We start from the raw sequence: 23,771 nt of genomic DNA, 5'->3' as shown, positions 1-23,771 counted from the left end.
CACATCTACAGATTTATCAGTTGATCACCCTATTCCCCAGGGCCAGGGTATCTCTCCTGTGGTGGCTGTAGAGTGCTCACCTTCTAGAGGGCCGCAGATTCGGCATTCAGGACTAGATCCTGGTGACCACGGACGCGAGCCTCCGAGACTGGGGAGCAGTCACACAGGAAAGAAATTTCCAAGGTCTTTGGTCAAGTCAAGAGACTTGTCTTCACATCAACATATTGGAACTAAGGGCCATATACAACGCCCTACGTCGAGCGGATACCTTTCTTCGCGACCAACCGGTTCTGATCCAGTCAGACAACGTCACCGCAGTAGCTCATGTAAACCGCCAAGGCGGCACAAGGAGCAGAGTGGCGATGGCGAAAGCCACCAGAATTCTTCGCTGGGCGGAGAATCATGTAAGAGCACTGTCAACAGTGTTCATTCCGGAAGTGAACAACTGGGAAGCAGGCTTCCTCACCAGACATACGTCCTGGAGAGTGGAGACTTCATCAGGAAGTCTTGGCACAGATTGCAGTTCGGTGGGGACTGCCACAGACAGACAGGATGGCGTCCCGCCTCAACAAAAAGCTGCAGAGTTATTGCGCCTGGTCAAGAGACCCTCAGGCAGTAGCGGTAGACGCCCTAGTGACACCGTGGGTGTTCCAGTCAGTCTATGTATTTCCTCCTCTTCCTCTCATACCCAAGGGTTGAGAATAATAAGAAAAAGGAGGAGTGAGAACAATCCTCATTGTTCCAGATTGGCCACGAAGGATCTGGTATCCGGATCTGCAGGAAATGCTTACAGAAAATCCGTGGCCTCTTCATCTAAGGCAGGACCTGTTGCAACAGGGCCCATGTCTGTTCCAAGACTCACCGCGGCTGCGTTTGACGGCATGGCGGTTGAACGCCAGATCCTAGCGGAAAAAGGCATTCCGGATGAGGTCATTCCTACGCTGATAAAGGCTAGGAAGGACGTGACATCTTAACATTATCACCGTATATGGCGAAAATATGTTTCTTGGTGTGAGGCCAGGAATGCTCCTGCAGAAGAATTCCATCTGGGCCGTTTCCTTCACTTCCTACAAACTGGAGTGAATTTGGGCCTAAAATTTAGGCTCCATTGAGGTTCAGATTTCGGCCCTATCCATTTTCTTTCAAAAAGAGTTGGCTTCTCTACCAGAAGTTCAGACGTTTGTAAAAGGAGTGCTGCGTATCCAGCCTCCTTTTGTGCCTCCGGTGGCACCTTGGGATCTTAACGTGGTGTTAAGTTTCCTAAAGTCACACTGGTTTGAACCACTTAAAACGGCGGAGTTAAAATATCTCACGTGGAAGGTGGTCATGTTATTAGCCTTGGCTTCGGCTAAACATGTGTCAGAATTAGCGGCTTTGTCACATAAAAGCCCCTATCTGGTTTTCTCTGACGTCCTAGTGGATGCTGGGACTTCCGTAAGGACCATGGGGATAGCGGCTCCGCAGGAGACTGGGCACAAAAGTAAAAGCTTTAGACTAGCTGGTGTGCACTGGCTCCTCCCCCCATGACCCTCCTCCAAGCCTCAGTTAGATTTTTGTGCCCGAACGAGAAGGGTGCAGGCTAGGTGGCTCTCCTGAGCTGCTTAGAAGTAAAAGTTTAAATAGGTTTTTTATTTTCAGTGAGTCCTGCTGGCAACAGGCTCACTGCATTGTGGGACTAAGGGGAGAAGAAGCGAACTCACCTGCGTGCAGAGTGGATTGGGCTTCTTGGCTACTGGACATTAGCTCCAGAGGGACGATCACAGGTTCAGCCTGGATGGGTCCCGGAGCCGCGCCGCCGGCCCCCTTACAGAGCCAGAAGAGCGAAGAGGTCCGGAGAAAGCGGCGGCAGAAGACGTTCCTGTCTTCAAATAAGGTAGCGCACAGCACTGCAGCTGTGCGCCATTGCTCTCAGCACACTTCACACTCCGGTCACTGAGGGTGCAGGGCGCTGGGGGGGAGCGCCCTGAGATGCAATAAAACACTATAAAAACCTTATATGGCTAAAGAAATGCATCACATATAGCTCCTGGGCTATATGGATGCATTTAACCCCTGCCAGTTTTCCTGAAAAAAGCGGGAGAAAAGACCGCCGTGAAGGGGGCGGAGCCTTTCTCCTCAGCACACAAGCGCCATTTTCTTTCACACCTCCGCTGGAAGGACGGCTCCCTGACTCTCCCCTGCAGTCCTGCTACAAGAATCACGGTAAAACAAGAGAGGGGGGGCACTATTGGCAGCAAATATAAACAGCTATAAAGGGAGAAACACTTATATAAGGTTATCCCTGTATATATATAGCGCTCTGGTGTGTGCTGGCAAACTCTCCCTCTGTCTCCCCAAAGGGCTCGTGGGGTCCTGTCCTCTATCAGAGCATTCCCTGTGTGTGTGCTGGGTGTCGGTACGATTGTGTCGACATGTATGAGGAGGAAAATAAATCAGATGAATTAAATGAGGTGTGTGATAAAGCGTGGGTTTCCCCCGATAAAAAACTGCTGATTTCTAATAAATTATTGGCACTATACCCTTTCCCGCCAGAGGTTAGGGCACGTTGGGAAACACCCCCTAGGGTAGATAAGGCGCTCACACGCTTATCAAAACAAGTGGCGTTACCGTCTCCTGATACGGCCGCCCTCAAGGAACCAGCTGATGGAAGGCTGGAAAATATCCTAAAAGGTATATACACACATACCGGTGTTATACTGCGACCAGCAATCGCCTCAGCCTGGATGTGCAGCGCTGGAGTGGCTTGGTCGGATTCCCTGACTGAAAATATTGATACCCTGGATAGGGACAGTATATTATTAACTATAGAGCATTTAAAGGATGCATTACTATATATGCGAGATGCACAGAGGGATATTTGCACCCTGGCATCTAGAGTGAGTGCGATGTCCATTTCTGCCAGAAGAACGTTATGGACGCGACAGTGGTCAGGTGATGCGGATTCCAAACGACATATGGAAGTATTGCCGTATAAAGGGGAGGAGTTATTTGGGGTCGGTCTATCGGACCTGGTGGCAACGGCTGGAAAATCCACCTTTTTACCCCAGGTCACCTCTCAGCAGAAAAAGACACCGTCTTTTCAAACTCGGTCCTTTCGTCCCTATAAGGGCAAGCGGGAAAAAGGCCGCTCATTTCTGCCCCGGGGCAGAGGAAGGGGAAAAAGACTACACCAGGCAGCCTCTTCCCAGGAGCAGAAGCCCTCCCCCGCTTCTGCCAAGTCTTCAGCATGACGCTGGGGCTCTACATGCGGACTCAGGCACGGTGGGGGGTCGTCTCAAGAAATTCAGCGCGCAGTGGGCTCACTCGCAAGTGGACCCCTGGATCCTGCAGGTAGTATCACAGGGGTACAAATTGGAATTCGAGACGTCTCCCCCTCGCCGGTTCCTGAAGTCTGCTCTACCAACGTCTCCCTCCGACAGGGAGGCAGTATTGGAAGCTATTCACAAGCTGTATTCCCAGCAGGTGATAATCAAGGTACCCCTCCTACAACAGGGAAAGGGGTATTATTCCACGCTGTTTGTGGTACCGAAGCCGGACGGCTCGGTGAGACCAATTTTAAATCTAAAATCTTTGAACACTTACATAAAAAGGTTCAAATTCAAGATGGAGTCACTCAGAGCAGTGATAGCGAACCTGGAAGAAGGGGACTATATGGTATCTCTAGACATCAAGGATGCTTATCTCCATGTCCCAATCTACCCTTCTCACCAAGGGTACCTCAGGTTTGTGATACAAAACTGTCATTATCAGTTTCAGACGCTGCCGTTTGGATTGTCCACGGCACCACGGGTCTTTACCAAGGTAATGGCCGAAATGATGATTCTTCTTCGAAGAGAAGGCGTATTAATTATCCCTTACTTGGACGATCTCCTGATAAGGGCAAGGTCCAGGGAACAGTTAGAGGTCGGAGTAGCACTATCTCAGGTAGTGCTACGTCAGCACGGGTGGATTCTAAATATCCCAAAATCACAGCCGATTCCAACAACACGTCTACTGTTCCTAGGGATGATTCTGGACACAGTCCAGAAAAAGGTTTTTCTCCCGGAGGAGAAGGCCAGGGAGTTATCCGAGCTAGTCAGGAACCTCCTAAAACCAGGACAAGTGTCAGTGCATCAATGCACGAGAGTCCTGGGAAAAATGGTGGCTTCTTACGAAGCGATTCCATTCGGAAGATTCCATGCAAGAACTTTTCAGTGGGATCTGCTGGACAAATGGTCCGGATCGCATCTTCAGATGCATCAGCGGATAACCCTATCTCCAATAAATATCCTAGAACTAAGGGCCATTTACAATGCCCTAAGTCAAGCAAGGCCTCTGCTTCAGGGTCAACCGGTATTGATCCAGTCGGACAACATCACGGCTGTCGCCCACGTAAACAGACAGGGCGGCACAAGAAGCAGGAGGGCAATGGCAGAAGCTGCAAGGATTCTCCGCTGGGCGGAAAATCATGTGATAGCACTGTCAGCAGTGTTCATTCCGGGAGTGGACAACTGGGAAGCAGACTTCCTCAGCAGACAAGACCTCCACCCGGGGGAGTGGGGACTTCATCCAGAAGTCTTCCAAGTGATTGTAAACCGTTGGAAAAAAACAAAGGTGGACATGAGGGCGTCCCGTCTCAACAAGAAACTGGACAGATATTGCGCCAGGTCAAGGGACCCTCAGGCAATAGCGGTGGACGCTCTGGTAACACCGTGGGTGTTCCAGTCGGTGTATGTGTTCCCTCCTCTGCCTCTCATACCAAAAGTACTGAGAATCATAAGAAGGAGAGGAGTAAGAACTATACTCGTGGCTCCGGATTGGCCAAGAAGAACTTGGTACCCGGAGCTGCAAGAGATGCTCACGGAGGACCCATGGCCTCTAACTCTAAGAAAGGACCTGATTCAGCAGGGACCTTGCCTGTTCCAAGACTTAACGCGGCTGCGTTTGACGGCATGGTGGTTGAACGCCGGATCCTGAAGGAAAAAGGCATTCCAGATGAAGTCATCCCTACCCTGATCAAAGCCAGGAAGGATGTAACCGCAAAACATTATCACCGCATTTGGCGGAAATATGTTGCGTGGTGTGAGGCCAAGAAGGCCCCTACAGAGGAATTTCAACTGGGTCGTTTCCTGCATTTCCTGCAAGCAGGATTGTCTATGGGCCTAAAATTAGGATCCATTAAGGTTCAAATTTCGGCCCTGTCGATCTTCTTCCAGAAGGAACTGGCTTAAGTTCCTGAAGTCCAGACTTTTGTAAAGGGGGTACTGCATATACAGCCTCCCTTTGTGCCTCCAGTGGCACCCTGGGATCTCAATGTGGTTTTGGGATTCCTAAAATCACATTGGTTCGAACCACTTGCCACAGTGGATTTAAAATATCTCACATGGAAAGTGGTAATGCTGTTAGCCCTGGCTTCAGCCAGGCGCGTATCAGAATTGGCGGCTTTATCCTATAAAAGCCCTTACCTGATATTTCATTCGGATAGGGCGGAATTGAGGACTCGTCCTCAATTTCTCCCTAAGGTGGTTTCAGCGTTTCACATGAACCAACCTATTGTGGTACCTGCGGCTACTAGGGACTTGGAGGACTCCAAGTTGCTGGACGTAGTCAAGGCCCTGAAAATATATGTTTCCAGGACGGCTGGAGTCAGAAAATCTGACTCGCTGTTTATACTGTATGCACCCAACAAGCTGGGTGCTCCTGCTTCTAAGCAGACGATTGCTCGTTGGATTTGTAATACAATTCAGCTTGCACATTCTGTGGCAGGCCTGCCACAGCCAAAATCTGTTAAAGCCCATTCCACAAGGAAGGTGGGCTCATCTTGGGCGGCTGCCCGAGGGGTCTCGGCTTTACAACTTTGCCGAGCAGCTACTTGGTCAGGGGCAAACACGTTTGCTAAATTCTACAAATTTGATACCCTGGCTGAGGAGGACCTTGAGTTCTCTCATTCGGTGCTGCAGAGTCATCCGCACTCTCCCGCCCGTTTGGGAGCTTTGGTATAATCCCCATGGTCCTTACGGAAGTCCCAGCATCCACTAGGACGTCAGAGAAAATAAGAATTTACTTACCGTTAATTCTATTTCTCGTAGTCCGTAGTGGATGCTGGGCGCCCATCCCAAGTGCGGATTGTCTGCAATACTTGTATATAGTTATTGTTACAAAAAAATCGGGTTGTTTATTGTTGTGAGCCATCTTTTCAGTGGCTCCTACGTTTATCATACTGTTAACTGGGTTCAGATCACAGGTTGTACGGTGTGATTGGTGTGGCTGGTATGAGTCTTACCCGGGATTCAAAATCCTTCCTTATTATGTACGCTCGTCCGGGCACAGTATCCTAACTGAGGCTTGGAGGAGGGTCATGGGGGGAGGGAGCCAGTGCACACCAGCTAGTCTAAAGCTTTTACTTTTGTGCCCAGTCTCCTGCGGAGCCGCTATCCCCATGGTCCTTACGGAAGTGCCAGCATCCACTACGGACTACGAGAAATAGAATTATCGGTAAGTAAATTCTTATTTTCCATATGGATAGAGCAGAATTGCGGACCCGTTCACAATTTCTGCCGAAAGTGGTATCATCTTTTCATATGAACCAACCTATTGTGGTGCCTGTGGCTACACGTGACTTGGAGGATTCCGAGTTACTTGATGTGTTCAGGGCTTTGAAAATTTACGTGGCCAGAACGGCTAGAGTCAGGAAAACTGAAGCGCTGTTTGTCCTGTATGCATCCAACAAGATTGGTGCCCCTGCTTCAAAGCAAACTATTGCTCGCTGAATTTGTAACACGATTCAGCAAGCGCATTCTACGGCTGGATTGCCGTTACCAAAATCGGTCAAGGCCCATTCCACTAGGAAGGTGGGCTCTTCTTGGGCGGCTTCCCGGGGGGTCTCGGCAGTACAGCTGTGTCGAGCTGCTACTTGGTCGGGTTCAAACACTTTTGCAAAATTCTATAGGTTTGATACCCTGGCTGAGGAGGACCTCATGTTTGCTCAATCGGTGCTGCAGAGTCATTCGCACTCTCCCGCCCGTTTGGGAGCTTTGGTATAATCCCCATGGTCCTTACGGAGTCCCCAGCATCCTCTAGGACGTTAGAGAAAATAAGATTTTTCTTACCTGTAAATCTATTTCTCGTAGTCCGTAGAGGATGCTGGGCGCCCGTCCCAAGTGCGGACTTCTTCTGCAATACTTGTATATAGTTATTGCTCCAATAAGGGTTACGTTATAGTTGCATCCGTCTTGCACTGATGATATGTTGCTTTCATACTGTTAACTGGGTAGTTATCACAAGTTATACGGTGTGATTGGTGTGGCTGGTATGAATCTTGCCCTTGGATTAACAAAATCCTTTCCTTGTACTGTCCATCTCCTCTGGGCATAGTTTCTCTAACTGAGGTCTGGAGGAGGGGCATAGAGGGAGGAGCCAGTGCACACCAGGAACTAAATTCTTTCTTAAAGTGCCCATGTCTCCTGCGGAGCCCGTCTATCCCCATGGTCCTTACGGAGTCCCCAGCATCCTCTACGGACTACGAGAAATAGATTTACCGGTAAGTAAAATCTTATTTTCTCTTACAGACTTGAAATGTATCTGTAGTTGATTATGTGCTCAAATTGCTTATTATACTAATGTATAACCTGTGACTGATTGCTAGTGTGATTGCTGACTTTACTATTTTCTGTGTATTCCAATCCTCAATGCTGGTGCAAAGCAAGGAGGAATCGGATTGAAAGTCACTTTACAAATTTTAAAGTGATTGCAGTCACAATTTTGTGTAGTTAACACTGTGAAGGTGTGTGATTTATTTATCATGTCTAAGAGAGGCAAGGGTGAGGAGGATACACTGGGGGTCATTCCGAGTTGATTGCTAGCTGCTGATGTTCACTGCGTAGTGATCATTTAAAAAAAACAGCAAAACTACGCATGCGTATGGGGCGCAATACGCACGCGCGGCATACGGGTCCAAGGAGCTTAGTTGTTTTGCACTGCTTATAGCGACGATTCCATTTGCACAGCCGATCGCAAGGAGATTGACAGGAAGTGGGAGTTCATGGGTGTCAACTGACTGTTTTCAGGGAGTGTTTGGAAAAACGCAGGCGTGTCCAGGCGTTTGCAGGGCGGGTATCTGATGTCAATTCCGGGACCTTTGTCGCTGCAATCATCGCACAGAATAAGTAACTACAGGGCTGGTCTTGTTCTGCACAAAATGTGTTTGTACCCGCTCGGCTGCACAGGCGTTCGCACACTTGCAAAGCGAAAATACACTCCCCCGTGGGCGGCGACTATGCGTTTGCACGGCTGCTAAAAGTAGCTAGCGAGCGATCAACTCGGGATGAGGGCCACTCTCCACAGCAGCACCAACACTCATGTCATGTTTGTCTTGCAAAGCTGGGTTAACCTCTCAGGATCTGGTTCAAAATGGATTATGTGCAAATTGTTTTCGCTTTTGCACAGACATTATCCAGTATAGCTGAGTGGATAATGCCAGCTCCTATACCAGGGATAGGTTTCCCTATTAACCCTTACATGCAACATTCCACCTGGGGTTTATCACATCCAGTACACGAATCGGCAGCCTCTCAACAGAAATGGTCTGAAAGGCCGGTAGTAAGTAAATCACATAGACTTGAAACAACATCTTCACAGCCTACATATGTTTCAGATGAGGACTCGTCGGAGGATGAGGACTCATTGCACTCCGGGGTCTGCATGCAGAGACGAGGAGGAAGGCCTCAGCTCAGTGGACATTCCTGAGCTTAATTAGTGCTATGAAAGCAATTCTATCCTTAGAGGAGGCAGCAGAGCCTTTGTTAAAATCTAAGGCACCAGTGTTTTAAAGGTCCCAAAATAGTTAAGACTGAGTTTCCTGGGTCAGAACAGCTGACGGAAATTATGCAAGAGGCTTTTGTTACACCCAGTAAGAAGTTTAGAATTCCAAGGAAATGGAATTCCCATTATCCTCTTCCGGCTGGGGTCAGTTTAAAAAGGGAGGTAGCTCACACAGTAGATACGCATGTCATCCGATTGATGCAAAAATCTACATTACCGCTGCCTTCAACATCATTAAATGATGTCACGGATAGGAAAATAGATGGTTTTCTTAAAACCATTTTCTCCTTGTCTGGGGCAATCATAAGACCAGCCATGGCTTCGGCTTGGATGGCAAAAGCAGTGGCAGCCTGGCCTGATGCGTTGGAGGATGACCTTTCAGTGGCATCTAGAGAGCAAAAATCCCATATTGCACATATCAAACAGGCAGCTATTTTTATGGAAGAAGCAGCCTTGGATATGGTTACAATTGCCTCTCAGGCATCAGCCTCAGCAGTAGCAGCTCGCAGAGCGGTTTTGCTACGTATATGGAAAGCTGACTCTGAATCTAAGAAGGTTCTGGAGTCTTTACCAAAAAGAAAATCTCCAGTAAAAGGTAAAGAATTAAACAGTATTTTGGAGTCAGAAGCAGACTCCAAGAAAGTGAAGTTTCCTTCCACACATAAATCCAAGCCTAGATTTCCAGCTTTTCGGGCATTTCGGACTCAAGGAAAAGCAAAAGGAAAGGGTTATGGCAAACAGTCTCAATCTGACAAGTCTGGTTGAGAGTTCTTTGAGGAAGCCCCTGTGGGAGGAGCGAAACGCGTCAGAAGCTGAACTGTTGGACCCCAGCTGGAGTTAGACCCGTAGTACATACCGGCCGCAGCATTCATCTGCTGGTTGTATTTTTTGAGTGGAGAGGAGCCGCTCACCGGTGCCCGCAAACGGCACGTAGAGGTGGAGACCTGTGGAGCATTCAGACCGAGCAGGACAGGTTGTAGCAGGCGCCAGTGCAGGTGCCGTTTTCCCCGCAGCTAGAAGCCAGTGTGGTGGACATCGGGATGTACTCCTGCTGATACTACCTGCTCACACCTCACGTAAGATTCCGGTTGAAAACGGCTCTCATTTCATTTTATTGACCTATGTTGGATTATTACATTCAAAGGAACTTTGATACAAAGTGACTGTTTATTGGAAACATCTATTATACGGGTTCTACCAGCAGCTACACTTGATCTATATTTTTTTGACTTTGTATATCAAGTCATTTAGCTATAAAGCTAGTTTTTACACCTCTGTGCACAGAATATGCTTAAGTCCACCTCCTTTTATTGTAAAGTATATATACTTGTCATCTTAGATGTTTAAATTACTAAGACCGGTCTTGTTTTATGATTTTGTGATTATTCATATATTTATTTTTAATTTAATAGGAGTCTGTTATTTTTGTCAGCCATATCATATAAATTTATAATATAGCGCAAAAGTTTCTAACAATTGAAGTCTGGTAAAACTAAAAAGCATTGGGCTGCCAGAGGGCCGGCTTGTGAAACTAGAAGATAAACCATCAGCCTGATGGTGCGGGCCTCCACCTGGGGGGCAGCAGTCTACCACAGATGCCTGGGTGCAAGAAGCGGTATCTCGCTGTTATGCATTTGCCTTCAAGAAACACCCTTCTCAAAGGTTTTTTTTTTTTTTTTTTGTACCAGCCTGTCTTCAGTGAAAACGAAGGCCAGGGCTTTGCAAGAGGCAGTTCAGAAGTTGCTTCAGTCAGGAGTGATAATTCCAGTTCCACCTGCGCAACAAGGACAAGGTTTTCATTCCAACCTGTTCTAGTCCAGAAGCCAAATGGGTTGTTCCGGCCCATACTCAATCTCAAAGTGCTGAACAAGTACATCTGGGTACCTCTGTTTCATATGGAGACTTTACATTCCATTATTTTGGCCATGGAGCTGGCGGATTTTATGGTATCCCTGGATATCCAGGATGCTTACCTTCATGTTCCTATAGCACTGTCCTATCAGTGCTATCTCAGTTTTGCTATCCTCCAGCAACATTTTCAGTCTCAGGCCCTACTATTTGGACTGGCCACAGCTCCCAGAGTGTTCACCAAAATTATGGTGGTAATGGCACCTTATCTCCATCAGCAGGTGATAAGGATTTTTCCATACCTTGATGATTTATTAATCTTGGCACAATCTCAGGAATTGCTACAGTGTCATCTGCGGCAGACAATAGCTTGTTTGCAGAGACACGGTTGGTTCATAAATTGGGCAAAGTCTTCCCTGGTTCCGTCACAAGGGATGACTCGCTTGGGGGGTGGTGTTGGATTTGAGTCTTCAGAGAGTAATTTTACCTCTGAACAAAATATCCAAAATTCAATCAAGGATTCAAGAGCTGCTACACAGTCAAAGGGTATCCATTCATGCAGCATTGCATGTTATGGGGTTGATGGTGTCGACATTTGACATAGTGGAGTATGCTCCGTTCCACTCAAGGCCTCTGCAACATCTGATCCTTTCAAAATGGAATGGTTTTCATTAGACAATAAAACCGCAGACTATGGTCCTTCCTCTAGAAGTAAGGAGGTCATTAGTCTGTTGGCTGCAGACATCCCATCTGGACAAAGGGAGGCCCTTTTGGATATCAGATTGGGAAATTCTGACAACGGATGCCAGCCTTCAGGGCTGGGGAGCGGTGTCAGGAAGGAGTTGCTTCCAGGGGCAGTGGACCAAGGAAGAGAGTTGCCTGCCAATAAATATATTGGAACTTCGGGCCATATATATGGCACTTATTCAGGCAAAGGACATCCTTCAGGGGAAACCAGTCCAAATCCGCTTGGACAATGCAACGTCAGTAGCGTACCTCAACCATCAGGGAGGAACTCGCAGCCAAAATGCAATAAAAGAGGTAATTCACACGTTTAAAGTGGGCAGAACTTAATCATCCAGCCTTGTCCGCAGTGTTCATTCCGGGAGTCCTAAACTGGGAGGTGGATTTTCTCCGTCAACGTGCCATTCATGCAAGCGAATGGGCTTTACACCCTGAGGTCTTCCAAATTCTGGTAGACAAGTGGGGGTTATCGGAGATAGCTCTTTTGGCGTCCCGTCAGAACAACAAAGTTCCCACATACGGGTCAAGAACAGAGGATACCAAAGTGATCTTTGTGGATGCCCTGTCAGTGAGATGGGACTTTCGTATGGCCTATGTGTTTTCACCAATCGCCCTGTTCTCCAAGGTGATGCGAAAGACAAAACAAGGAAGGGGCACCGAGATACTAATAGCTGTGGCTTGGCCCAGAAGACATTGGTACACGGATCTGCAGAGGTTGTCGATGGATGCTCCATTCCTACTCCCTCAACGTCCAGATCTACTGTCTCAGGGTCCTTGATGTCACAAGCACCTGGATCAACTGTTTTTGACGGCGTGGCTCTTGAGACTTCCATCCTGAAAGCAAGAGGATTCTCACAATAGATAATTCAAACAATGCTCAGAGCAAGGAAACCTTCCTAAGCTCGCATTTATCATCAAATATGTCAAGCCTATATTCAATGGTGCAGTTTCCGGAAATTTGATTTTAGGTCTTTCAGAGTTTTCCAGAGTCCTAGCATTCCTTCAGTTAGTAAAGAACGAAGGTCTAAGGGTTGCTTCTTTGAGAGTGCAAATGTCAGCATTGACTGTATGTTTCCAAAAGAAAATTGCTAACCTGCAGGATGTGTGCGTTTTATCCAAGGAATGCTGCGCATTCAACCTCCTTTTGTTCCCCCTACAGTGCCTTGGGACTTAAGTTTAGTCCTAAAGGCCCTTCAAGTTGCCCAATTTGAACCACTAAAACGAGTGGATTTTAAATGATTGACAGCTAAAATTCTCTTTCTACTGGCTATTGCTTCAGCTAGAAGAGTTTCAGATTTAGGGGCATTGTTATGTTGCCTTTTTCAGATTTTTTTTTTTTTTTTTATCCAGATAGAGCTGTTCTCAGAACCAAATCTGGGTATCTTCCTAAGGTGGTGTCTAAATTCCACCTTAACGAAGAAATTGTACTCCTGGCCTTCCAAGGGCCGGACCCTTCTGCCGAAGATGCATCACTGGACGTAGTCCATGCTTTAAGGATCTACGCGGATCGTACCAGTGCCATCAGAAAAACAGACATTCTCTTCGTTCTCTACAAATTTCACAAGAGAGGATGGCCTGCTGACAAGCAGACACTGGCTTCGAATGACGATTTCAGAAGCATATTCTCAAGCTGATCTACCTGTTCGGGCGAAGGTAGTTCCATCATGGGCAGCACGGCGTGGTGATTCAGAAGAACAGATATGTAAGGCAGCCACATGGTCTTCCATTAACACATTCATTAGACATTATGCCTTTGATACCTTTGTCTCTCAGGATGCTGAATTCAGGCGAAGGATCCTCCTGCCCAATCAGGAGTGTCCCCACCACTAAATTGCTTTGGGACATCCCAATGTTATCCTGTGGATAACCTGTGGACCCTGCAGGAGAAATAATCATTACGGTAGACTTACTGTTGATAACTTTCTCCTAAGTCCACAGGGATACCACCCTGACGCACCTGATTTGAGGATTCTTTCACTTACTAACCTCTTCCTTCTTGTACAGAAGGAGGGTGTGCATGTGTGTTTTTCTCGCCTGATTAGGGCTCTCAATGATGCGCCCTCCTTGAGCTTTGGAAAACAACTGAATTGCCTGAGCCAGGAGGCGGGGATATAGGGACGGGCCCGTTGCATGCTTGGAGGCCGATAGCTTTGATAGTTTGGTGCCAATCCACTGTCGCTACCTTATATCCCAATGTTATCCTGTGGACTTAGGAGAAATAGAGTTATCAACGGTAAGTCTACCATAACGATTATATTCTGGGTTGGGTTGTGTGTTATTCTAACTGCAAATTCAGTCTAGAACTTTGTTACTTATCTTGTTTCAGCACCTGATGGCTCACCTCAACCTGCAGCCTACGGAGTCTCACGGTGTGGATTTCTCCCGTGTCCGTATGTGGAGCCTCAGCAATTGGTCCAAGTACTATCGACAAACACTGCTGTTCAGCGCCTTACAGGAGCCCCAAATAAACTCTTTATTTAATAAGCATTGCTTTAATTACAGTGGACAAGTAAGTCCAATGACGGATGATTCAATCTTGCAAATAGCAAGTCAAACCTAACAAATAATAGTATTAAAAGTGTGACACAGTCGTCATGGATTTAAGGGTAATCGGTTCTCTGTTTTATTCCTATTTAGGTGGCGGTGAGGAACATGCCAATAACTGGCTCTATTTCCCAGGTTATGGTGCAACTCCCTCATGTGTTTCAGCGATTAGAGGCGGACAGCTTGCTCTCTGTGATAGATGCAAGGTAAGACTGGGAACTGCAGAGTGCAACCTGTTACAATTTTGAAACCGTTCTTTCAAAGCATTGGGTATGGGTGATCGGCAGCTGTGATCCCGGCGGTCAGCATACCGACCTCTGGATCCCGGCCGCAAGAATGCCGGCAGGAGGGCAAGTGCAATATACTAATATGTTGACTTTATAAACTGCAGAACAGATCAAATTTTGATGTTAATTAAATGATTGCTCCATGAGAAAAATTGGAGAGTCTGATACAATATTTGCTTCTATTGTGCACTTATCTTCTTTCTGTTATATGCATATAAACTGCTCTGCTTCCTTAGATTCCAGTTTTTCACTGACAAGATCTTGCCACAATACCGAGACGCCATTATGTCGCACACGCTGATCTTTATACCTTCCTACTTTGACTATGTGCGGCTCCGAAACTACTTTCAAAAAGAGGAGCTGAACTTCACACACATCTGTGAATACACGGACAAGCGGGGAATCTCTAGAGCTCGTCAGTTCTTCCTGAAAGGAGACAGACAATTCCTCCTAGTCACGGAGAGATTTCACTTCTATAAGAGGCGAGTATGATTGGGCTGGTCATTTCAATCAGATTTCGTGCCTGGAGAATGACTTTATTAGAGTAGGGATTGGTAACCTTATACACCACTTTGGGCTACCTCTATCCTACAAAAGGCACGTTCGTCACCTTTATTCACGTAATAAATTATCTTAGAAAGGATACTGATCTGTAGCAACATATGAATGGGGATTTTAAATAAGTGTTACAGGTTCTAACAAACAAATTGACAATACAGCAGGAATGCTTGTGGCCCCGCAGGAGAAGGGGTAAGCTCAGAGCCTGTTGCCAGTAACTTCATTAGAGCATCTTTTTAGTGCTTTAGACCACTGGTTCCAAACTGGGTGACGTGGCACCCAGGGGTGCCTTGGGGCCATGCAGTGGTGTCCTGTATTGGTGCTCCAGGACCAATTCAAATGATTTATGGTTCATATAATATGTAGATTGATTTTATTGTCATTGTTAAATAGAACAACCAAATTAAGATCTGGGACAGTCATGTGGACAAACAGAAGCAAATCCTGTCCCTCAGCACATAGCTGAACCTAACAATGACATATTAACATATTACTTAACGTTAATATTTTTTTCGGAATTTCTCAATAAGAAACTTATGGCCTTGAGGTGCTATGAAAAAATTCTAATACTCTAGGGCAGTGGTAAGGAACCTTTGGCACTCCAGCAGTTGCTGAACTACACATCCCAGCATGCCCTGCTACAGTTTTAGCATGGCCAAATAGCAAAACTGTGTAGCAGGGCATGCTGGGATGTGTAGTTCAACAACAGCTGGAGTGCCAAAGGTTCCCCGTCACTGCTCTAGGGCGTCGTGATTCAAAAAAGTTTGGGAACCACTGCTTTAGACAAACTGAGAGTAACTTAGTTTATTTTTCATCCACTAGGGGTCACTGGAGTACTCTTGGGATATGGACTTCTTCCGCAGGAACAGGGCACTGAATATTTAAATTTAGAACACTCCACCCCCTCCATATCCCAGAGTACCTCAGTGTTTTTTCTGTGCTCAAGTAGCAACAGGCTTATGTGGCTCAGTCCACAATTATTTTGAATATTTTTATTTTTTTGTTGTTTTTTATTTTTTCACACCACATCCCTTTCCCCCTTCCAAAAGGCCAGGGTCAGGGATAGTGGAAGCTGCTACAAGCAGCTGTGGCGTGTCGGTCCTCACTAAAAGAGCACCCTCACAGCCAGAGCAGACATCCTGCAGAAAGGCTGGCCGGTGCTTACAGAGAAGCCCCGTCGGAGCCTCACCACAGGAGTCCAGGTATGTTGGTCGGGGCGGTCAGCTCACGCTGCCGCCCCACTGTGTGGGGACAAGGTTTTCTTTACATACTGCCTCCGCCCGCCGCTGCTCAGAGCCGCTTCAAGGGACCGCACTCTCCGCCTCCCGCTGTCTGTTCTCCAGCGCGTACCCGGCTCCCGCTGGCCGCCCCACACTACCGCTGCCCGCCCTGGCCGATTGGTTGCCTCTACCCGCAACGGAGCATACAGGGGGGGGGGGAATCACGGCACCATTACAGGCTGCAAGCAGCTGCACGAGGGGGGACAAGCAGCTGCAGTATGCTAGGCTGCAGGGATAATATACATAGGATTTTGATACAAGGTTATATATCAGTTTGAAAGATTATAACCTGTACTGTGACTATAAGTGTAAGCATGGCAGCCGTTTTAACCATGCTTCCTGTGTCTTCCTGTTGTGATTCCAGAATGTTCCAGTACTACATCTCTACTCCACCGGAGGTGCAGGGGTGTTAGTGGGAATTTGGGATCACATTTCATAGTACTGGCCACGTGTACTGCACTTGGCCAGATATATATATATATCACACACACCTTAGTACTATTTTACTGAGTCGTGCAATTATCTGTCTTTGTATATTGTATTGTCTGTCTCCATAATGAGTAAGGCACCAGCAAAAATTAAAAAGCAGGTTCACTGCAAGGTCTGTAGCAGTGTGTTACCGGATGGATCTACCACATGTAAAGTATGTTTTGTGGATTCAGTTACGAATACAATTTCTGCTCCGGTTTTAAAGCCAGTTTCCTCCCCGGACCCTCCATGGGAAATGCTAGCCAATGTACTGGCTGGGTTGCAATCAGAATTGACCGCCGCTCGACAAGAGCGAGAAGCGGCAAGATCTGAGTCTAGGGTGAGACCGCCAGAACTACCGGAGGCGTCTCAGCCTTGCGAAAGGTCCAAATCCATTTTGGGTAGACGGGATAAATTTCATATGTCTTATGATTTACCTGTTTCAGCTATGTTGCATTCTGACGATTCCATGCCAGACCTCATGGCACAAGATGAGGGTGAGGAGGGCGAAGTGGAGTCAGATAGTGATGATTTTAACAGCCCAGGCATTTATAATCTCATCAGAGCGGTGCGCCAGTCTCTGAAGTTTACAGAAACGGAGGAGCCTCTGACAAATGATGAAGTCGTATTTACTAAACAACAGAGATCTCCAGTGTGTTTTCCTGTTTCGGAGTCTCTTAATAAGATGTTAGTAGAAACACGACAGAATCCAGATAAACGGTTTTCTATACCTCGCAGATTTAAGTCTAGTTACCCGTTTCCAGACTCGGTGAAATGTACATGGGAGAATCCACCAATGGTTGATTCGTCGGTGTCGAAACTTACAAAGAAATTAACCATACCAGTGCCAACTGCTACTACGCTTAAAGACCCTTCAGACCGCAAAATAGAAACTATGCTAAAGTCCATGTATGTAGCAGCAGGAGTGCTGCTCAGACCTGGGTTGGTTGGCATTTGGGTCACTAAGGCGCTCATAGTATGGATAACAGAACTCAAGTCTGCCCTACATGACGATCACCTTATACTTCTTGCTGATCAAATGTGTGAGGCTGCGGAGTATCTATGTACAGCTTCTACTGACGTCTGTCAGCTCACTTCTCGCATTTCATCGTCACTGGTTACAGTACGACGAGCTCTCTGGCTGCGCACTTGGCAAGCGGAGGCAGAGGTCAAAAGAGGTATAGAGGCGTTACCTTACGGTGGCGAGAAGTTGTTTGGTCCTGAATTGGACAAATGGATCTCTGAAGCCACAGGAGGAAAGTCTGTTTTCTTACCATTGCCTCCAACGGTACCAAGACGGAGGTACTCTGGACCTGCGTTCAAATCCTTTAGACCTCAGCCCTTTCGCGGGTGTGGCAGAGGATCAGCCACGCCTAGTAGACGGGGTCGAGGACGTGGTTTCCAACAAACCAACTCAAGACGCTAAGGTCACCGACAAGCCAGTGGCATGACGTGCTCCCAGCCCATTTCGGATCTCCAATTGAGGGAGCACGCCTTCAGACGTTCCATTTGGCGTGGTTCCAGACATCCACAGATGGGTGGATCCGCAATTTAGTGTTAAGAGGTTACAAAATAGAGTTCGACTGTCTTCCGCCACTGCGGTTTTTCAAGACAGGACTACCTGTCTCGGACGACAAGAGGGCGGTTCTGCAAATTGCTATTCAATCCCTACTGGATTCAGCAGTTTTGATTCAGGTCCCGGTACAACAACAAGGTCAGGGTTATTATTCCAGTCTGTTTGTGGTACCGAAGCCGGATGGCTCAGTCAGGCCAATATTGAACTTAAAGGGTCTCAATCAATACGTCACTTACTACAGATTCAAGATGGAATCTCTGCGGTCAGTAATTGCAGGGTTAGAGCCAAAGGAATTCATGATTGCACTAGATCTCAAGGATGCGTACTTACACATTCCGATTTGGCCACCACATCAGAGGTTCGTGCGTTTTGCAATACGCCAGAACCATTACCAGTTTCAGGCTCTACCGTTTGGCCTCTCGTCAGCGCCTTGGGTATTCACCAAAGTGATGTCTGTGATGATAGCTCATCTCAGATCCATGGGAGTGACAATAGTTCCGTACTTAGACGATCTGCTCATCAAAGCCCCGTCTCAACAGAGGCTTCTCCAACATGCGCTGCTAACGTACAATGTACTGGTTCACCACGGTTGGATTGTCAACTACAAGAAATCATATCTAATTCCATCTCAACAACTTCAATTCCTAGATATGATTCTCGATACGGTAAATCAAAGAATTTACCTACCACAACAGAAGGTACAGATTATTCGCCATCTGGTACAATTAGTGCTCAAGCCACGCACAGTCTCGGTACATTTGTGCATTCGCCTCTTAGGAACAATGGTGGCGGCTTTCGAAGCGCTTCAGTTCGGAAGATTTCACTCACGTCCATTTCAACTGGATGTGCTCGCACAGTGGTCGGGTTCGCATCTGCAGATTCACCACAGGGTGAGGTTGTCGCCACGGGCAAGGGTGTCTCTACTCTGGTGGCTCAAGGTACACAATTTAACCGCAGGGAAACTGTTCGGCGGCTGGAATTGGATAATTCTAACGACGGACGCGAGTCTCAGAGGTTGGGGAGCTGTAGTTCAAAATTGTCAGCTCCAGGGTCTCTGGGCGGATTACGAGAGATTGCTGTCTATATATGTCCTGGAACTCCGCGCAATTTACAATGCGCTACGACAAGCAGTACACATGCTTCGGTCTCAGACTGTCCAGGTGCAGTCAGACAACGTGACGGCAGTCGCGTACATCAACAAACAAGGAGGAACGAGAAGCCGCATGGCAATGCGGGAAGTAGCTCGAATCCTCAGTTGGGCAGAATACCACCAGGTGATATTGTCGGCAGTGTTCATTCCGGGAGTGGACAACTGGGAGGCGGATTATCTCAGCCATCGGGATTTTCATCCAGGAGAATGGGCATTAAATCCAGAAGTGTTTCACATGTTGGTCCAGAGGTGGGGTTACCCTCAAGTGGACCTGATGGCGTCTCGCCACAATCACCAAACGCACCAGTATGTGTCCAGAACGAGAGATCCAAAGGCAGTGGCGGTGGTTGCTCTCACAATCGCTTGGCCGTACAGCCTAGTGTATCTGTTTCCACCGTTTCCGCTGCTCCCTCTGGTGCTAAAACGGATCAAAAGAGAGTCTGTCACAGTCATACTAGTGGCGCCTCATTGGCCTCGGAGAGCTTGGTTCACTGATCTCCGAGGACTACTCGCAGACCATCCTTGGCCACTCCCACTACGTCCGGACTTGTTACAACAGGGTCCGTTCCTTTACCCCGATTTAGCGCGGCTGCGTTTGACGGGGTGGCTATTGAGACCGCACTCTTAAGAGAGGGCATTCCAGAATCGGTTATACCAACCATGTTAAGAGCTAGGCAGACAGTTACGGCAGCTCATTATTACAGAATTTGGCGTGCCTATATAGGTTGGTGTGAAGCTCGGAAGTTTCCGACATCATGTTTCAAGTTATCCTGTCTTTTGTTATTTCTACAGACGGGGTTAGATGGAGGACTGCGTTTATCTACACTAAAGGTGCAGGTATCTGCATTGTCAATTTATTTTCAAAGACGATTGGCTCTATTGCCGTCGGTACACACTTTTCTGCAAGAGTACAGCCTCCATTCATTCCACCTACAGCGCCATGGGACTTGAATCTGGTTTTAGATTTCTTACAGTCTTCATATTTTGAATCCTTACAGCAAGTGGATATAAAGTTTCTCACTTGGAAAACAATTTTTCTTCTAGCCTTAGCTTCGGCAAGGCGTGTTTCAGATTTGGATGCCTTGTCATGCAAGCCACCGTATTTGGTGTTTCATGATGACAGAGCGGAACTTCGGACGAATCCCGCTTTCTTACCAAAGGTAGTGTCATCTTTTCACATCAATCAACCAATAGTAGTTCCTGTGTTAACAGGAACTTCTGGAACTTTGTATGTGGTACGCGCATTACGCGTTTATGTATCCCGAACGTCTACAGTTCGTAAGACGGATACATTTTGTTCTCTATGATTCTGCCAAGATGGGTTGGCCAGCGTCTAAGCAGACCTTATCCAGAAGGATAAAACTGACTATACGTCAGGCTTACCTTCATGCTAGGTTACAGCCGCCTACATCAGTAACAGCTCATTCCACACGTTCTGTGGGAACTTCATGGGCAGCTGGTCGTGGAGCTTCTACGACGCAGCTTTGTCGTGCGGCTACATGGTCATCAGTGCACACGTTTGTGCGCTTTTACAAGTTTGATACGTTTGCGGCATCAGCATCTAGCTTTGGCCGCCTAGTGTTACAGGTGCCAAACAGCTCTCCCGCCCAAGGGGGAAGCTTTGGTACGTCCCAAGAGTACTCCAGTGACCCCTAGTGGATGAAAAAGAAAATAGGATTTTGGTACTTACCAGGTAAATCCTTATCTTTGAATCCACAGGGGGCACTGGACACCCACCCAGAGCAGTTTTACCTGGTTTGTGGTAAGTTCAGGGGATCTTATGGTAACACACTCTCACCGACTGGTTCAAATTATCAAGTTCTGGTTATGGTGTCAACTGTTTAGTTGTCAGTAACGTTCTGTGTCAACTTCATTGTTGTCCGTTATGTTATATGTAATAATCCATTGTCAACCTCTCTATAGCTCCTGTTCGGCTCAGTAAAAAACACTGAGGTACTCTGGGATATGGAGGGGTGGAGTGTTCTAAATTTAAATATTCAGTGCCCTGTTCCTGCGGAAGACGTCCATATCCCAAGAGTACTCCAGTGCCCCCTATGGATTCAAAGAAAAGGATTTACCCGGTAAGTACCAAAATCCTATTTTTGTTATTAGAGCTTTGACATACATTAATATGATATACAGTGTAACTACCCATCAATATGTGAAACCTTTTCTGTATTCAGATGATAAAAAATGCACTGTGTTGTAATTATTTCTAAATGTGTATGCATTGCATGCAAACCAATATTTCCTAACCACTGTCTCCGTACACATTTGCATGTTGAATTCCACATTTGTTTTCAATTGTACGGGCATTTATTCATTTTTATGGTTTTACATATTGTAATATTTAATATTTTAATGTTGGAGTGAATGAATCCGGAGCATCTGAGTGGGCGGGTGATTTACAGCAGCAGTTAGGTTGGGAACCTCTGATGTTATCGCAAAACATTTGTAAAATCTCACTAGTGCAGGTGTTCTCAACTCCATTCCTCAGGTACCACCAGCAGGTCATGTTTTATGGATTTCTTTAATTATGCGCAGGTGGGTTACTCTATTTGGCTCAGTAATTATTCCACCTACAGACCTAAATCCTCAAAACATAACCTGTTGGGGAAACTTGAGGGTTAAATTTGATCACCAGAATCTAGTGCATTAATTAGATTTTTACAACTGATATTTGTTCACACATTCAGAAGTAAAAGTCCTTTATCTGGACTGAGGGGGTAATTCAGAGTTGGTCGCAGCAGCAAATTTGTTAGCAGATGGGCAAAACCATGTGCACTGCAGGGGAGGGGGGCAGCTATAACATGTGCAGAGACAGTTAGATTTAGGTGGGGTGTGTTCAAACTGAAATCTAAATTGCAGTGTAAAAAAAAGAAAAGAAAAAAAAAAAGCAGCCAGTATTTACCCTGGACAGAAACAAAATAACCCACCCAAATCTAACTCTCTCTGCAAATGTTATATCTGCCTTCCCTGCAGTGCACATGGTTTTCCCCAACTGCTAACAAATTTGCTGCTGCGATCAACGCTGAATTATCCCCAGAATCAAGAAGAAAAAACAAATGTTAATTGAATAATGTGCTGAATGCTTTACCATTAATTACGGTGTATATAAATAGAATCTGAAAGACCTAGATGGACACTAATATAAAAACTGTTTGTGTTTTCAGGTACACTCTGAAGGGTATCAGGAACCTTATATTCTACGAGCTGCCCACTTACCCTTCTTTCTATAGTGAGGTGTGTAACATGATGAAAGCGTGGCATCGAGGGGAGGAGGCCACGTGGACCTGCACAGTTCTGTACTCCAAGTATGATGCTCAGAGACTGGCTGCCGTGGTGGGTGCAGAGCGGGCAGCTCAGATGTTGCAGTCAAAGAAAAATGTGCATCTCTTCGTTACCGGGGAAAATAATTGACTGCGATAAAGAGACTGAGAACCATCTACCTAGAACTTTAACTATATTTTGTACAGAATGACTTTTTTACGTGACATATAATAATATGCTTTTAACAACTATAATATAGTGACTTTATAAATTCACTATAATCCAAGCACCATTGCTGCGTCCTTGTGATTATTCCACCAGGTAGAAACTATAGATCAGGAACAGTGTGTAATCGGAGATTCCGGACACTTTAGAGTTTCCTTCCCCCTCTTTCACCCATTTGAAGATCTAGCTTAATGAACGGTCACAGACATGTCCTGCATTCTCTTTACTCTCTAACGATGTTATGGTGAATGAGAATCCCCACCTAAAATGTTTGCTCGTACAGATCACCTCTGTAACACCACCATTGTTCCAGTTCTGAACATAGGTAATTTATGGAGATTGAACAGATAAGAAAATTGAGGCCTCCCTTAAGATGGTTTACACAGCGACAGGGTCCTCCCTTTGACTCTGTTTAGCTTTGGCTTGGGTCAAGGCAGTGGAGAGGTTTTGGAAACAATTGGTGGATGGTTTGAAATTTGACAAACCTTGATCAGATTTGCTAATTCTGGAGGAGTATGTCCATGAAGCCTGTATATCTTGGGGTAGCCCCATTGACATGGGGCTCATTGGAGCTAGAACTACAGCCTTTGTAGTCTAGGCATGCTATGACCTCTGGATTTGTACTTGGGAGGTGGATTTTGAGTCCCTTCTGTCCTCTTTGGTCCTGAAGTGCAAAAAATATTTTCCCAGGCCACAGGTGGAAACGGTTACTTTCTCCCTGTCCATAAAAGCAGTGTTATTCCCGGGTTGGATACCGGGTCAGTGGCAGCGTAAACATCGACACGGGACCCGTTCACTAGATAGGGAGAGGCGGCACGGAGATGAGCTCATCTCCCAGCGCCGCCTCCGCCCCATTGCCGCTATGGCAACCGGCCTGGCATATTGCCGGGTCGGTTAGCCTCCTGTTAGGGTCTAATGCTAGATCTCACTCGGGAAGGACCCGTTTCCAATTCCTGGGTGGGCTCCGGCTTTGGCAGTGTGAAAGGGGTATAGGTACCAGAGTCTGGGCCAGGTAAGGGTGC

General features: G+C 46.7%; 1 protein-coding gene across 2 annotated transcripts in view; it reads left to right on the top strand.

The window, feature by feature from the left end:
• The window catches only part of UTP25 (UTP25 small subunit processome component), a 39,350-nt gene extending 16,534 nt beyond the window's left edge, over positions 1 to 22,816 (top strand). For both annotated transcript variants that reach the window (XM_063918292.1, XM_063918293.1), the window contains exons 9-12: positions 13,718 to 13,900; positions 14,029 to 14,141; positions 14,459 to 14,704; positions 22,428 to 22,816. In XM_063918292.1, coding sequence (XP_063774362.1) covers positions 13,718 to 13,900; positions 14,029 to 14,141; positions 14,459 to 14,704; positions 22,428 to 22,674 — 789 coding nt within the window. In that variant the 3' untranslated portion in view covers positions 22,675 to 22,816. The remainder of the gene's footprint in view (positions 1 to 13,717; positions 13,901 to 14,028; positions 14,142 to 14,458; positions 14,705 to 22,427) is intronic.
• Positions 22,817 to 23,771: the final 955 nt, after the last annotated feature.

Source organism: Pseudophryne corroboree, chromosome 4 (assembly GCF_028390025.1).
Source record: "Pseudophryne corroboree isolate aPseCor3 chromosome 4, aPseCor3.hap2, whole genome shotgun sequence".
In the NCBI taxonomy this organism is placed as follows: domain Eukaryota; kingdom Metazoa; phylum Chordata; class Amphibia; order Anura; family Myobatrachidae; genus Pseudophryne; species Pseudophryne corroboree.
This window is presented reverse-complemented; position numbering and strand designations above follow the sequence as displayed.